Below are 12,104 nucleotides of genomic sequence, written 5' to 3'. Positions count from 1 at the left end.
ACTGAGGCGAGTTCTCTCAATGAACTCAGATCTCACCGATTCAGCTCATCTGGCTAAGTGGCTGGTTCTGGGGATCCCAGGTCTGCCTCCCACATGTTGGGGATTACAGGGAGACCGCTATCCTGGCATTTATGTGGGTGCTGGGTATCAGAATTCTACTTCCTCACACACGCAAAGAAACTGCTTTATCCAGATTTAAGAATTATAACATGCTGAACTTTCAAATAATACTGGAAGCTCAATATAAAAAGCACATATAGCCAGGTGTGGTGGCACACATCTTTAATCTGAGAAACTCAGGAGGCAGAGGCAAGTGGGTCTCTGAGTTCGAGGCCAGCCTGGTCTACAGATCAAGTTCCAGTTCCAGGGCAGCCAGAGCTACACAGAGAAATGCTGTGTTGAAAAACCAAAAAAGAAAGAAAAGAAGGGGAAGATGGAGGGAGAGAGACTGAGACAGAGACAGAGAAAAGGGTAAAGTGAAGGGGAAAGTATTAAGAGGAAATTATTTCCAGTGTGGAATTTATACGCAGCTCAACTGTCTCTAAACTGAGGGTAGACTACAGAGATGGTAACACATAGGACCAGATAAACTATCATTTACGAACTCTTTCTCCAAGAACTACGAGAGGCTGGGGCTCGGCTGGCACAGTGCCTGCCACGAACACACCAAGTTCTGCTCCATCCCTGGCCCTGCGTCTCCTTGGTGAGATGGCAAATGCACCCAGGACTTGGGAGCTGGACGCAGGAGGAATCAGAAAGCCAAAGTCTTTATTGTCTACATAGAAGGTTTGAGTCTAGCCTGGGCTATATGAAGCCACATCCCCAAACAAACAAGCTCCTACTGAAAAATCTGTTAAAATGAAAAGATGAACCATGAATGAGACAGACTGTCACGCAGACGAGGCCAAGGGGAGCCTTAGGATGCTGGCCAGATTTGGGCCTAACACTCCAAAGGGCCCTGGCAGAACCCGGCCCTTCATGGTATACTGAAGACAGAACGTCTCAGAATGCCACTCCTGATAAAATGTTTACCATAGTAACATGATTTCTGGTGTTTGATGAGTGACTTACAGATGGGCACCTGTAGTGCCCAAGACTGTCCCGAACACCTGCTGTTTAATGGCATACTGTCTTCTGATGTGTAAAATGTGAAGCAGCCAAGCGGTGTGCTGTGCTTGGCCTTCTGGTCCAACCAACACCAATATCCCCAGGTATCCTGGTTTTGGGATGACTACAGCTAGAGCTATGCAAGCATCTGATCCCTTGTCTGTCTGACACACCTTTATCTTCTCATGTACCCACTTCTTTCTTTATTAAGACTTACTCATTTTTATTTACGTGTATGTGTGTGTGCCTGCATGTGTTTGTGTACCATGTGTATGCAGTAGCCCACGGAGGCCAGAAGCGGGTGTCAGGTTCCCCCAAACTCTAGTTATAGACATTTGTGAGCTGCTGCTATATGAGCTGCTAGAAACCCCACTTGGGTCTTTTCCAAGAGAAACAAGCATCTTCAACCACTGGGCCATTTCTCCAGCCCCTTACCCTTTTATTCTTTTGGCTTTAGAATATGTAGTTATTCATTTGTTTGTATATATGTGACTGTGTGAACGACAGAGTGTGTGTGTGCATGCATGCATGCGTGCGCACATGTGTGCAGAGGTCAGCAGAGGGCACTAGGTATCCTCTCTATCACTCTCCACCTATTCCTTCAAGACAGGATCTCTCCCTGAAACCAGGGTTCCACATTTTCTGTGAGCTCGGTGATCCTCCTGTCTCCACACCCCGCAGAGCTGGCATTCCAAGTGTGTATAGGAAATGCAGCTTGTTACACAGGGGCTGGGATCTGAACTCTAATTTTCATGATGTTGAAGCAAGCATTCTGAGCCCCCGAGTCCTCATCCCAGCCCCCACCCTATGTATTTCCATCTGCCCACCATCCACTCTGTGGGGTGAACAACACCCCAGCTTTCCCACGTGTTGACTACTTCACACCCAGCGACTGGTGCTAACACAGGGTGGAAACCTTCGGCAGTGGGGCCTCAGCGGAGGAGCAGGTCACCGGGGACAGCCTTTCTAAAGGTTGTGCCTGGCGACTGGTCTCCTCACTCTCTGCTTCCCGTGTAGCCTGTGAGCAGCCTTGGTCACATGACTGTGCCGCTCTACTCTGACACAGACCCAGAATCAACAGAGCCAATCTAGCCCACCTAGACAGCAAGTCAACAGAGGTCCTTCCGCCCTGATATTTTCTCTAGGCTTTCCAGCAATGGAAAATCCATGGTGATACACTGTCCATGGAGAAGGAAAGCCGACTTCACTCCTTAGCAGCAAGAACAGGATTACAATGGGCCCACCTCTGTGGACTCCCTGCAGCAGCCTCAACAAATGTTATGAGCCAAGCCAGTCACCGATTGACCAGGAAAACCATGAGGGTGAGACAGGATTCGTGAAGGTGAAACACCTTCCCAAGAAGCTGGTGGGTAGCCAGATTCCAAGAGCCTGAGTCCTGCCCACTTCATCAGAATAGGACCCAGATCAAGCCATAACCAGAAAGAGTTCAGTTATGCAAACCAGCAACTGCCTCTCCAATGAAGTCAGCCGGAAGCTGGCTGCATCGACCAGATGAACTGATAATGACTTATTAGGAGCTGGGTGCCTCACCTCGGACCACTGTGCCTGGATAGAGGCAGCGGTATTGCTGGCTCCAGTAGGCGGCAATCCTGGTCCCCTGGGGCAAGAAGCGTGTAGAGGCCGGCCTCACGTCTATAATCTGGTGGAGTACAGGGCTGAGGGTCAGAGGGTGACCAGGAGCGAAGGTCCCTCCCTCCGGGCATGGGGATCACCGCTCCCCCTCCCACTCACCGCCTCCTGCAGCAGTTGCTCCAAGCAGTAGATGTGGGGGACGGTTCCCACGCTCGCCTTCCACCACCACGCGGTATCTGCAAGGCCAGGGCCAAACGTACAATGAGGCAGTGGTCAGAGAACCCACTTCCTTCCAGAGGCTGCGCTACCCCAGACAGAGCAACTACCAGCTCGGCCACTTGGTCCGCGGGAATCGGCTTGGGGTATTTATTAACTTATATGAAAACATGGACAGTGTTCTCACCCTTCCCGTTCCCAGCTTTCTCGTTGATATAATTCAGGGGTTGGACATCATGCCCAGTCAGACCTCCCGTTCCAAAGGAGCTACACATCTCACTAACCTATTTCCTGCTGGGTCCCAAAAGGCCTAGCTCCACCCAGCAGAAGTTGGGGGTCTACTCTGATGAAATTCCCAACTACTGGCCTCAGTGACTCCCCAGAGCCCCCTACACTGCTGCTCTCCCGGCTCACAGAGGGGAGAAGCAACCTGCCCAGGTGGCCCCGAGGCAGAACCAGGCGTGGGCGTGGGAGCGGAGCCAGAGAACCCCACAGAAGACACTCACATGTCCGGCGAGTGCACCGTCTGTACGTGGCCCGCGTACAGCAGCTTGTCGTCCATGGGGATCAGCACGCGCAGGCCGTCCTTCAGCTCGTCCTTGTCAATGATGCAGGAGCGGGGGGCTGCAGAGGGATGGGTGGTGAAGCCAGGGAGCATCAGGGATGTCTAGGGGAGACTATCCCAGGCCTTCCGGGATGACTCCACAGGCCCCTTCTAGGAAAGGAAGGCCGTGGGGTGTCCAGGCAAAGCTGTAGGGCACGCGTGGACACGGCGGTCCGCTGTACATACTGGGGCCCATGTGCACACGGGGTGGGGGATGGGCAGCCCCTCTTCCCAGGCTTTACAGACAACTGGGAAGGCCTCAGGTAAAAGCCAAGCCAGGCAAAACAAACCCTTTCATCCCATAGATCAATACTCTTGAGGCTCCAGGCTGGGAAGTACCCTAGCAGATGTTGAGGGTTCCTTCCTTCTACACTATGCCCAGCCCCCTCTGCCAGGATCCTACAACGGTGTTCTTTTTCTCCACCTGAGGTCCCACAGAGACAGCCCACTCCGAGTCTTAGCCCCCCTTCTCTTCTCAGTAGACCCTTATGCACCTGGCCCCTGTCAGTGGCAAACATGAGAAAGACCCCAACTGGGGGCATCCCAATGGTACAAGGGACAGGAAGACTGAAGGTGCAAGGCCAGCCTGAGCTACACAGTAAGCGCAGGCTAGCGTGGGCAACTTAGTGGAATTCCACCTTGAAAAGTTAGAAAGAAGGCTGAGGGCAGAGCTCAGTGGTAGAGCACCTGCCTAGAATCCCCCAGTGAGGGGCTGGGGTGTGACTCAGTGGTAGAGCCCCTGCCTAGAATCCCCAGTGAGGGTTTTGGGGTGTGGCTCAGTGGTAGAGCACCTGCCTAGAATCCCCCAGTGTGGGGCTGGGGTGTGGCTCAGTGTTAGAGCACCTGCCTAGAATCCCCAGTGAGGGGCTGGGGTGTGGCTCAGTGGTAGAGCACCTGCCTAGAATCCCCAGTGAGGGGCTGGGGTGTGGCTCCACCACAGACAACCTGCCTAGAATCCAAGAATAAGGGTCCCCAAAAAGCCAGTGGGCTGAGGATGTGGCTCAGCTTGTGTGGTGCGGGAGAATTGTCTGTATTCCATCAATCATGTATTTTAATAAAACACTGATTAGCCAGGCAGGAAGTATATAGGTGGGTCAACCAGACAGGAAGTAGAGGCGGGGCAATGAGAACAGGAATATTCTGGGAAGCAGGAAGCTCCCTCCGCCATTCCTGCCCAGACCACCGAAGAGGCAGCATGTAACCTGCCCAGCTGAGAAAGGTACTGAGTCGTGTGGCTAACGTAGATAAGGATAATGGGGTAACAAAAGTTATAAGAGCTAATAAGTAGCCTGACCTAATGGGCCAATCAGTTTTATAACTTATAGAGATCTCTGTGTGGTTTATTTTCTCTGGGACTTGCCAGCTGTGGGGTACCGGGTGGGAAGATACCCCAACAAGCCGGCCCTCATGTTACAGCCAGTGGGCTGAGGATGTGACTCAGCCTGTGTGGAGTTCAAATAAATAAATAAATAAAAATCAGGCAGCTCTGGAGTCTCACAATGAAAGAAAGTCCCACATCCCCGTCCCATGGGCTTCTACAAGACCCATGCTCACAGACAGAGAGAACATCACACACCCTTTAAGCTGGGCTTGAGAATGCCAGCCTTGGGCAGCAGAAAAGAGACCGCTAGCTCTACACAGAGACAGGGGAGACCTCCTGGTTCTCAGTCACCCACTTGGGCCCTGGCTGCACCACTCTGGTCCTTGTCCAGCAGCACAGTGCTGTAGCTTGGACTCTCACACACGCCTGCTGGGGTCAGTGCTGTCGCTTAGACACGGATGTGAAGATGTGGCTGGCTGGATCCGTCACCACAACAGGGATAGCCTAGTTCTCCCAACCCGCTCCCCACAGTTCACATCTATCGTCACTCCCCCTAGCTCAGACCAAGTGCCCTCCTCAGGGCACCCTTGAAACACCTCCAAACCGTAGCCATCACGCCCAAGTGTGTGGTCGCTCATACTCCTGGGACCCACCTCACAGAGCCCCAGCATCAGTATCCATCCTTATGCATCTGCTCAAACGACCCCACCCCCACATTCCGCCCCTTCTCCCACCTAAACCCCAGCATGCTCTAACTTGCCTCTGTTGCCCTCGTCCCCCACCCCACCGCCATGCTGTCCCAAAGGCAGCTGAGGCTCGCTGCCAGCAGCTTCTGGCTTGTCCCCCTGTCTCCCACACAACCGAGTTTACAGTAAGACACACCTTGAACCCCTTAGTGGTGGGGACCTGTATCACTGAGACACTGCGTGAGTCTCCTCTGCCTACCCCACCCCTCACTGTCCACACCACAGGCTGGCTTGGCTGGAGCTGAGCCCCCCCACCCCCACACTGCCAGGTAACCCCACCGCCACCACCGCAGCCTCTCAGGACACTCACCTGGGGTCAAAGGTCGCTCTGTGGCCCCACCTCGGGGCAGGTGCTCATCCTCAGAGAAGCTTGAGTCCTGGTTTGGTTCGAAGTCCTCCTCTGCCGCCATGGACTCCATTAGTTTGCTCACCGCACCCCCTTTTCCTCGGTTCTGGGGGAGAACACGCACACTGATAGGTTTGCACAAGGCACAGGTCACGCTGTCGCTCTGGGAGTGTTCCTCGGAAAACCAGGGCCAGGGTCAGTTTGCTGAGGCAATGAATCCGAGCAGTGTGGCCCAAGCCTTGTGTACTCGGCACAGTACCTGGTACTCAGTGCTCAGTACCCTCTCAGGCTATCACAGTGGACACCTTAAGAGAAACTGAGCTCTGGTCACGTACAGTGAAACTGAGGGGAAGCTGGGCTGTGGTGATGGCACAGGCAGGCACGCTATGGCCCTCTGTCAACAAAAGCCTTAGGACCCCTGAGGGGAGCGCTGCTGAGGGACAGGTCTCAGGCTAGTAGTTTGGGTGTTCCTGGGTTCCCAATAAGATAGGAACTTATTTCCTTGGTTGTGTGCCGGCTTGGTTGAGAACTGGGCCGGCACACAGAGGACATTCTGACTTGTCACATCCACCCCCCAGCACGGGGTTGGGGGAGACACACATAATGAATAACAACAACGGGTAAGGACACTGCGTGCCCACGCCTGGAACTGAGCCCCGATCCAGCCTCAATTTACCTCCTTCTTCACCTCCTTCCCTTTGGCCTTGGCCTTGCTCCGTTTGGCAGTTGCCAGGGGCCCTGTGTGAGGTGCCCTGGAGTCGGGCAGGGTGGGCACCCGGGCTGGTGGCAGCGTGACTGCTGACCCAGCCTCTTTCCCTTTCTTCTTCTAGAAGAGAAAACAAAAGAGAGAGTTTGTCAGAGGGCACTGAGGTCAGGCTGCTCAGGTGGGGAGGGGGGTGGAGGTCAGGCTGCTGGTGGGGGGTGGGGGGGCGGGGTGGAGGCCAGGCTGCTCAGGTGTGGGGGGGTGGAGGCCAGGCTGCTCAGGTTGGGGGGGCAAGGCCAGGCTGTTCAGGTGGGGGGGTAGAGGCCAGGCTGCTCAGGTGGGGGGGGCAAGGCCAGGCTGTTCAGGTGGGGGGGGGTGGAGGCCAGGCTGCTCAGGTGAGGAGGTGGGGGTGGAGGCCAGGCTGCTCAGGTGAGGGGGGGGAGGCCAGGCTGCTCAGGTGAGGAGGTGGGGGTGGAGGCCAGGCTGCTCAGGTGAGGGGGGGTGGGTGGTGGCCAGGCTGCTCAGGTGAGGAGGGGGGGGAGCCACAGCTCCCAAAATGCATTAGGAGGTCCGGGTCTTTCTTCTTCAGAGAAAGAAAATGACTGACTCCTTTTCACCCGAGAGGCTGGGGTGGATGCTGTCTGACATCCTGGTAATCTTTCGCTCTGCTATGGAGTCAGTCTTCCTGAGCCCCCCAATAGCCTAGGCACCAGTCCTGAGCTCTGTCTCTCAGTGAAGAGAACCATCCTATGAAAGAGGTCCCAGGGACTCTGCATCCTCCATCAGGAGAAGCCATTCTATGCTGACTGCAAATCTTTCCTCTAGGCCCTCACCCCCAGCTCTGTTTTATCTGTCAATCGGACTCATTCGCATTGCAAAGGTCACAGGGGCTTTGCTACTTTGCAAGGGGAGTTAGGTCGCCATTCCAGAAGCTTTGTAGTAACAACTGTCACATGGAAATGACGTGCTTAAACGTGGAAGAGATAAACAGAGACGCCAGACTCCAGGAGTTCTAACCCAGAGCTGCCCAAGCAGTGCGGACTGGAGTTCATCCTTCACCTGGTGCGGACCTCTTTCCTGCCAGCCCTGATGCCTGCAGGGTCCCTGCCGGCGGAGCACCTCCCACAACCATGGGACCCTCATCATGTCACACCTGAGACAGAGCTGACACGCCTCTCTCCATACAAGTGTTCTCGATTCTCATCACCAACTACTATTCCTTTATTAAGTTTTATATACTTATTGTATGTGTGTGCGTGCATGTGAGTGTATGCGAGTGGGGGTGTGTCTGTGCCAAGTGTGCACATGGTGGGCAGAGGACAACCTGCCAGAATCACTTCTCTCTTTCCACAATGGAGGTTCCAGGGGTTGAACTCAGGTTATCAATGTTCAGGCTTGGTAGCAATTGCCTTTACCCACTGAGCCATCCTACCAGTCCTCACAATTAATTTATCATTACCGTATAATTTATTGTACCAACAGACAAACAAAAAAAAAGTGCTAAAATGTGAGAGCTTCTGCAACAAGCCTTACTGGCAGCCGGTATGGCCTCACAGAACTTCCCAGAAACCACACACACCCAGGTAACCAAGCAGAAACATTCACATACGAACTTTTTGTGTTCTTTACTGGGGATGTTTCATAAACTCAGAGCCTTAAGCATGTTAGGAGGGGGCTTTACTACTAAGCCATGTTTCTAGTCCCTCACTGGGGGATTCTAGGCAGGGGCTCTACCACTGAGCCACACGCCCAGCCCCTCACTGGGAATTCTAGGCAGGTGCTCTACCACTGAGCCACACCGCAGCCCCTCACTGGGGGATTCTAGGCAGGGGCTCTACCACTGAGCCACACCCCAGCCCCTCACTGGGGGATTCTAGGCAGGTGCTCTACCACTGAGCCACACTGCAGCCCCTCACTGGGGGATTCTAGGCAGGGGCTCTACCAAAGAGCCACACCCACTGTGTCTTACTGCGGAATCCTAAGTAAGCAGCTCACAGCTGAGCCTCCAACCTTTAACCTTCTTAAAAACTGTGGCATAACACACATACCACCTGAGGTATAGGCGAACACTCTATATTTAGCTTTGTTCAACACTGATTCACTAAAGTCCTGCACGACACGTCCCCTCTGAGCACCACTGGCATCTTATAGAGGCTCTGTTTTACTGAGAGCTGTCCAATGGCACGGAGGAACCACGTTTATTTAATTACTCATTGAAATGCTATCAAAACCCAACGAGAAGAACAATAAAACCTTACCAACGAGTTCTAGCAGCCATATTCCTGAAAGGGCACAGGGCTTAGCGGCTGCCCAGCCACCTGTGGATGTGTGTGAGCCTTCCCAGGGCTCTGCAATGGAGGACCTCCTCCTGGGTATCTCATTATAGAGGTCTAGGTACTCGGCCCTGCAGGTGCAGTGGGAACTGACCAATGCCGTTCAAACGGGGACATTCAAATAAAGAACTGGAAATAACCTAGGTGTCCAGCAAACGGTCACAGAAGGCGGCACCCACACGCTGACATTATAAATCTCTGTTGAAGGCTTGGAGTTAAACGCCGCGGCTTAGGGGACCAGCACACCGAAACTTTGCTTCAGACCTCAAGACTACATGAATGCGGTAGTGGCAGAAGGACCAGAAGTTCAGGGCAGCCTGGGCTACAAGAGACCCTGTCTAAAAATCTGAACAAGAGCTGATAATATGGCTCAGTAGGCAAACAGGCTCTTCCTGCAAGCCTGGTGGCCAGGGTTTTGATCGTCAGACTCTGCAAATGCGTGAAAAGGAGAGAACCGACTGCACAAAGTTGTTCTTTGTCCTCCACACATGTGGCATGACACACACACACACACACACACACACACACACACCCCAAATAATCCAAGTGCTGGGGTTACATACAAGAGTCACCAAACCTAGAAACCTCTTCTTTATAAACTGATTGTGTTAGCTATTTTGTTATAGTTAACTCGGGTCCCCAGTATTAATTTTCATCTTTAGCATATTGTTCTTAGATGATGGGTGAAGAGGAGGGGGAAACAAGGCTCTTCCTGACCATCAAACGTAGTGGGACCTCCCGAGGGCAGACTGCTGACATCATAAGCCACAGGATGGAGACCAGGGGACCTGTGCTGAGCCCTTACCTTCCTGGGGTCCTTCCTGTCCTTGGCTCGGCCGGTGTCCTTGCGTGGGCTTGGGGCACCACCCTTGCCACAGCGGCTGGGCTTGGGTGCCGGTGCCGTGTTGCTGGGCGCCTGGACGGCGGCTGAGGCATCGTGCAAGAAGATGCGCTCGCTCCGGCGTCGAGTCCACAGGTCATCGTCACTGGCCTCTGGCCCTGCCTCGAAGCCAGGTTCCTTGGGGCCACGTATTTTCCGGGCTTTACGTCCCTTTTCTGAGGCCAGCTTGGTTTTGTCTGGGCTGGTGGAGCTGGAGGCCCGGGCGCCAGGTACAGGGGCAGTCATAGACTGGCCTGGCTCCCCAACTCCCTTCTTGGGCCTCAGCAGCCCAGCAGGTGGCTGCTTGGGAACCTTAACTTCACCCTCTGAGTCTGTGTACTCCAACTCTGTACCTGGATGGGGAAAGGAGGAGGTGGGAGCTGGTAGGTAGGGTCTCCATAGGCCTTCCAGTTCATTTAGGCCTGCAAGGCCACCAGTAAAAAATCCACAGGTCCATCCCAACCAGTGGCACCCTCTCCTATTATCAGGAGGAGGTAAACTGAGGCTCAGAGAAAGACAAGGGCTCACCCGAGCCCCCTCCCCTATCCCATGACTGCTCCCCACCCAACCCAAGAGCACTGCTAAGACATGTAGGCCCTAGGCCCACATGTGCCTCTACACTGTCTCTCAGAAAAGCCCAATACCAGGCAGGTTGATGCAAGGGCTGCACAAGGAGGGAAAAGCCCCAAGCTCGAGGCTCATCTTCCTCCCCCTGACAGAGCCCCGTCCTGCTCTCGGGGTCCTTAATCAGTCAGGCCCACTCTCTGCTGGGAGGCTCCTGAGCGGTCCCGTCCCCCATCCTCAGGTGGCTCAACATTTTCCTACACAATGGAGACCTTCTTCCTTATGCCCTGGCTTTCTGAGACACTGTTCCCTCAGTCCAGGGCATAACCACCTTAAACTGGGAAACACAGTTATGCTACGACCTACCTGATCCCCCAGGGTGCTCCCTCTCTGTTCACAGTCCCTCTGACTCCATTCTTCTAGTTTTGCCATCCGTATTGTGGCCTATCTCAGCCTGTTCTGGCCTAAAAATAGCTGAGTTCTCTTGGGGTCTCTCCTGTCCCCAAACCTCAAATACAGAGCTAGCCCCCGGGAGCAGCATTCAGGGGCTCAGTTGGTAGCAAATCCCTTTGAAACAAAGGCTAAAATAAAAGGTATATCTATCATCCCAGAAACCAGATCTCCTGCCGGGTTGACAGTCCCCTAGAAGACCAGCAACCTCCAGCAGAGGAGCTGAGGGCCCAAGCCCAGCCCTACTGACTCCCAGGCAGTCTGCTCACAGGGACCCCCATGGGAGGCACAGCGCTCTCAGAGGCAGCCACAGTGGCAGGGATGCGGTGGGAGGTGGCCCTTGAGAAGTCCCTTCAAAGCTTAAAGAGCTTGTTAATTAGCTTGTTAATAAGCTTCTCCCTGATGAAATGCACAGGGAAGCAGCGGGAGGTGGAGGCAGGGGTGGATTCAGGCCACAGAGCTCAGGCATTTTGAGCTTTGGGGGCTCTGGAGTGTGGCACAGTAGTCAAGAGTTTCTAGCCTATACCTAGGCAATGGTGGGGCACGCCTTTAATCCCAGTACTTGGGAGGTAGAGGCAGGGGGGTCTCTGAGATTGAAGCCAGCCTGGTCTACACAGGGAGTTCCAGGACAGCCAGGGCTACACAGAGAAACCCTGTCTTCGAAAACAACAGAAGAGTTGCTAGTCTAGAAAGCCCAAAGCCCTGGGTTCTGTCCCCAGCACAGACACAGGTCCATAATCTCAGCACTTGGGAGGCAAAGGCAGGAGGATCCAGGAGTTCAAGGTCATCTTCAGTGCAGGGCCCCTTGTGGGAAAACCAGAACACTGGAGAAAGTGCTCCTGGGAGAAAAGCATGCAGCTGCAGGGGTCAGATCTTGGCCTTGCACCCCCTACTCAGGAATTCAGGGCGGGGTGGAAGGATGATGGAAGAACTGCATGCCAACGAAATGAATGCTGACCTCAGAGATCAGGAAAGAGACCTAAAGAAATAGCAGAGGAGAGGCCGTTCCAAACTGCGCCTAGCCAAACCTAAGAATGAGCCCTACAGCCAGCTACCCACAGAGCAGACTCAGAGCAGCTCGGTCAGCAGAAATTGCTTTGGAGGCCAGGGAGAGGGTTCGGTCTTGCAAGCCCAAGGACTTGAGACCAATTCCCAGCGTCTATGTAAGAAAGCCAGGTGTGGTAGTGACTTGTGACCCAAGAGCTGGGGGTGCAGAGACAGGGGCTCCAGTCTAGCCTCCT

At 54.0% G+C, this 12,104-nt stretch overlaps 1 protein-coding gene across 1 annotated transcript in view; it reads right to left on the bottom strand.

The window, feature by feature from the left end:
- Tnrc18 (trinucleotide repeat containing 18) overlaps positions 1–12,104 on the bottom strand; it is a 93,704-nt gene that overhangs the window by 11,032 nt on the left and 70,568 nt on the right. Inside the window, 7 exon segments of the mRNA XM_087903318.1 lie at positions 2,659–2,767; positions 2,860–2,898; positions 2,900–2,936; positions 3,423–3,540; positions 5,898–6,039; positions 6,610–6,759; positions 9,775–10,202. Of these exon segments, the coding sequence (XP_087759444.1) occupies positions 2,659–2,767; positions 2,860–2,898; positions 2,900–2,936; positions 3,423–3,540; positions 5,898–6,039; positions 6,610–6,759; positions 9,775–10,202 (1,023 nt within the window).

Source organism: Myodes glareolus, chromosome 2 (genome assembly GCF_982192425.1).
Source record: "Myodes glareolus chromosome 2, mMyoGla1.1, whole genome shotgun sequence".
NCBI lineage: Eukaryota > Metazoa > Chordata > Mammalia > Rodentia > Cricetidae > Myodes > Myodes glareolus.
The sequence above is the reverse complement of the archived record's forward strand: the minus strand, read 5'-3'. Positions and strand labels throughout refer to the sequence as shown.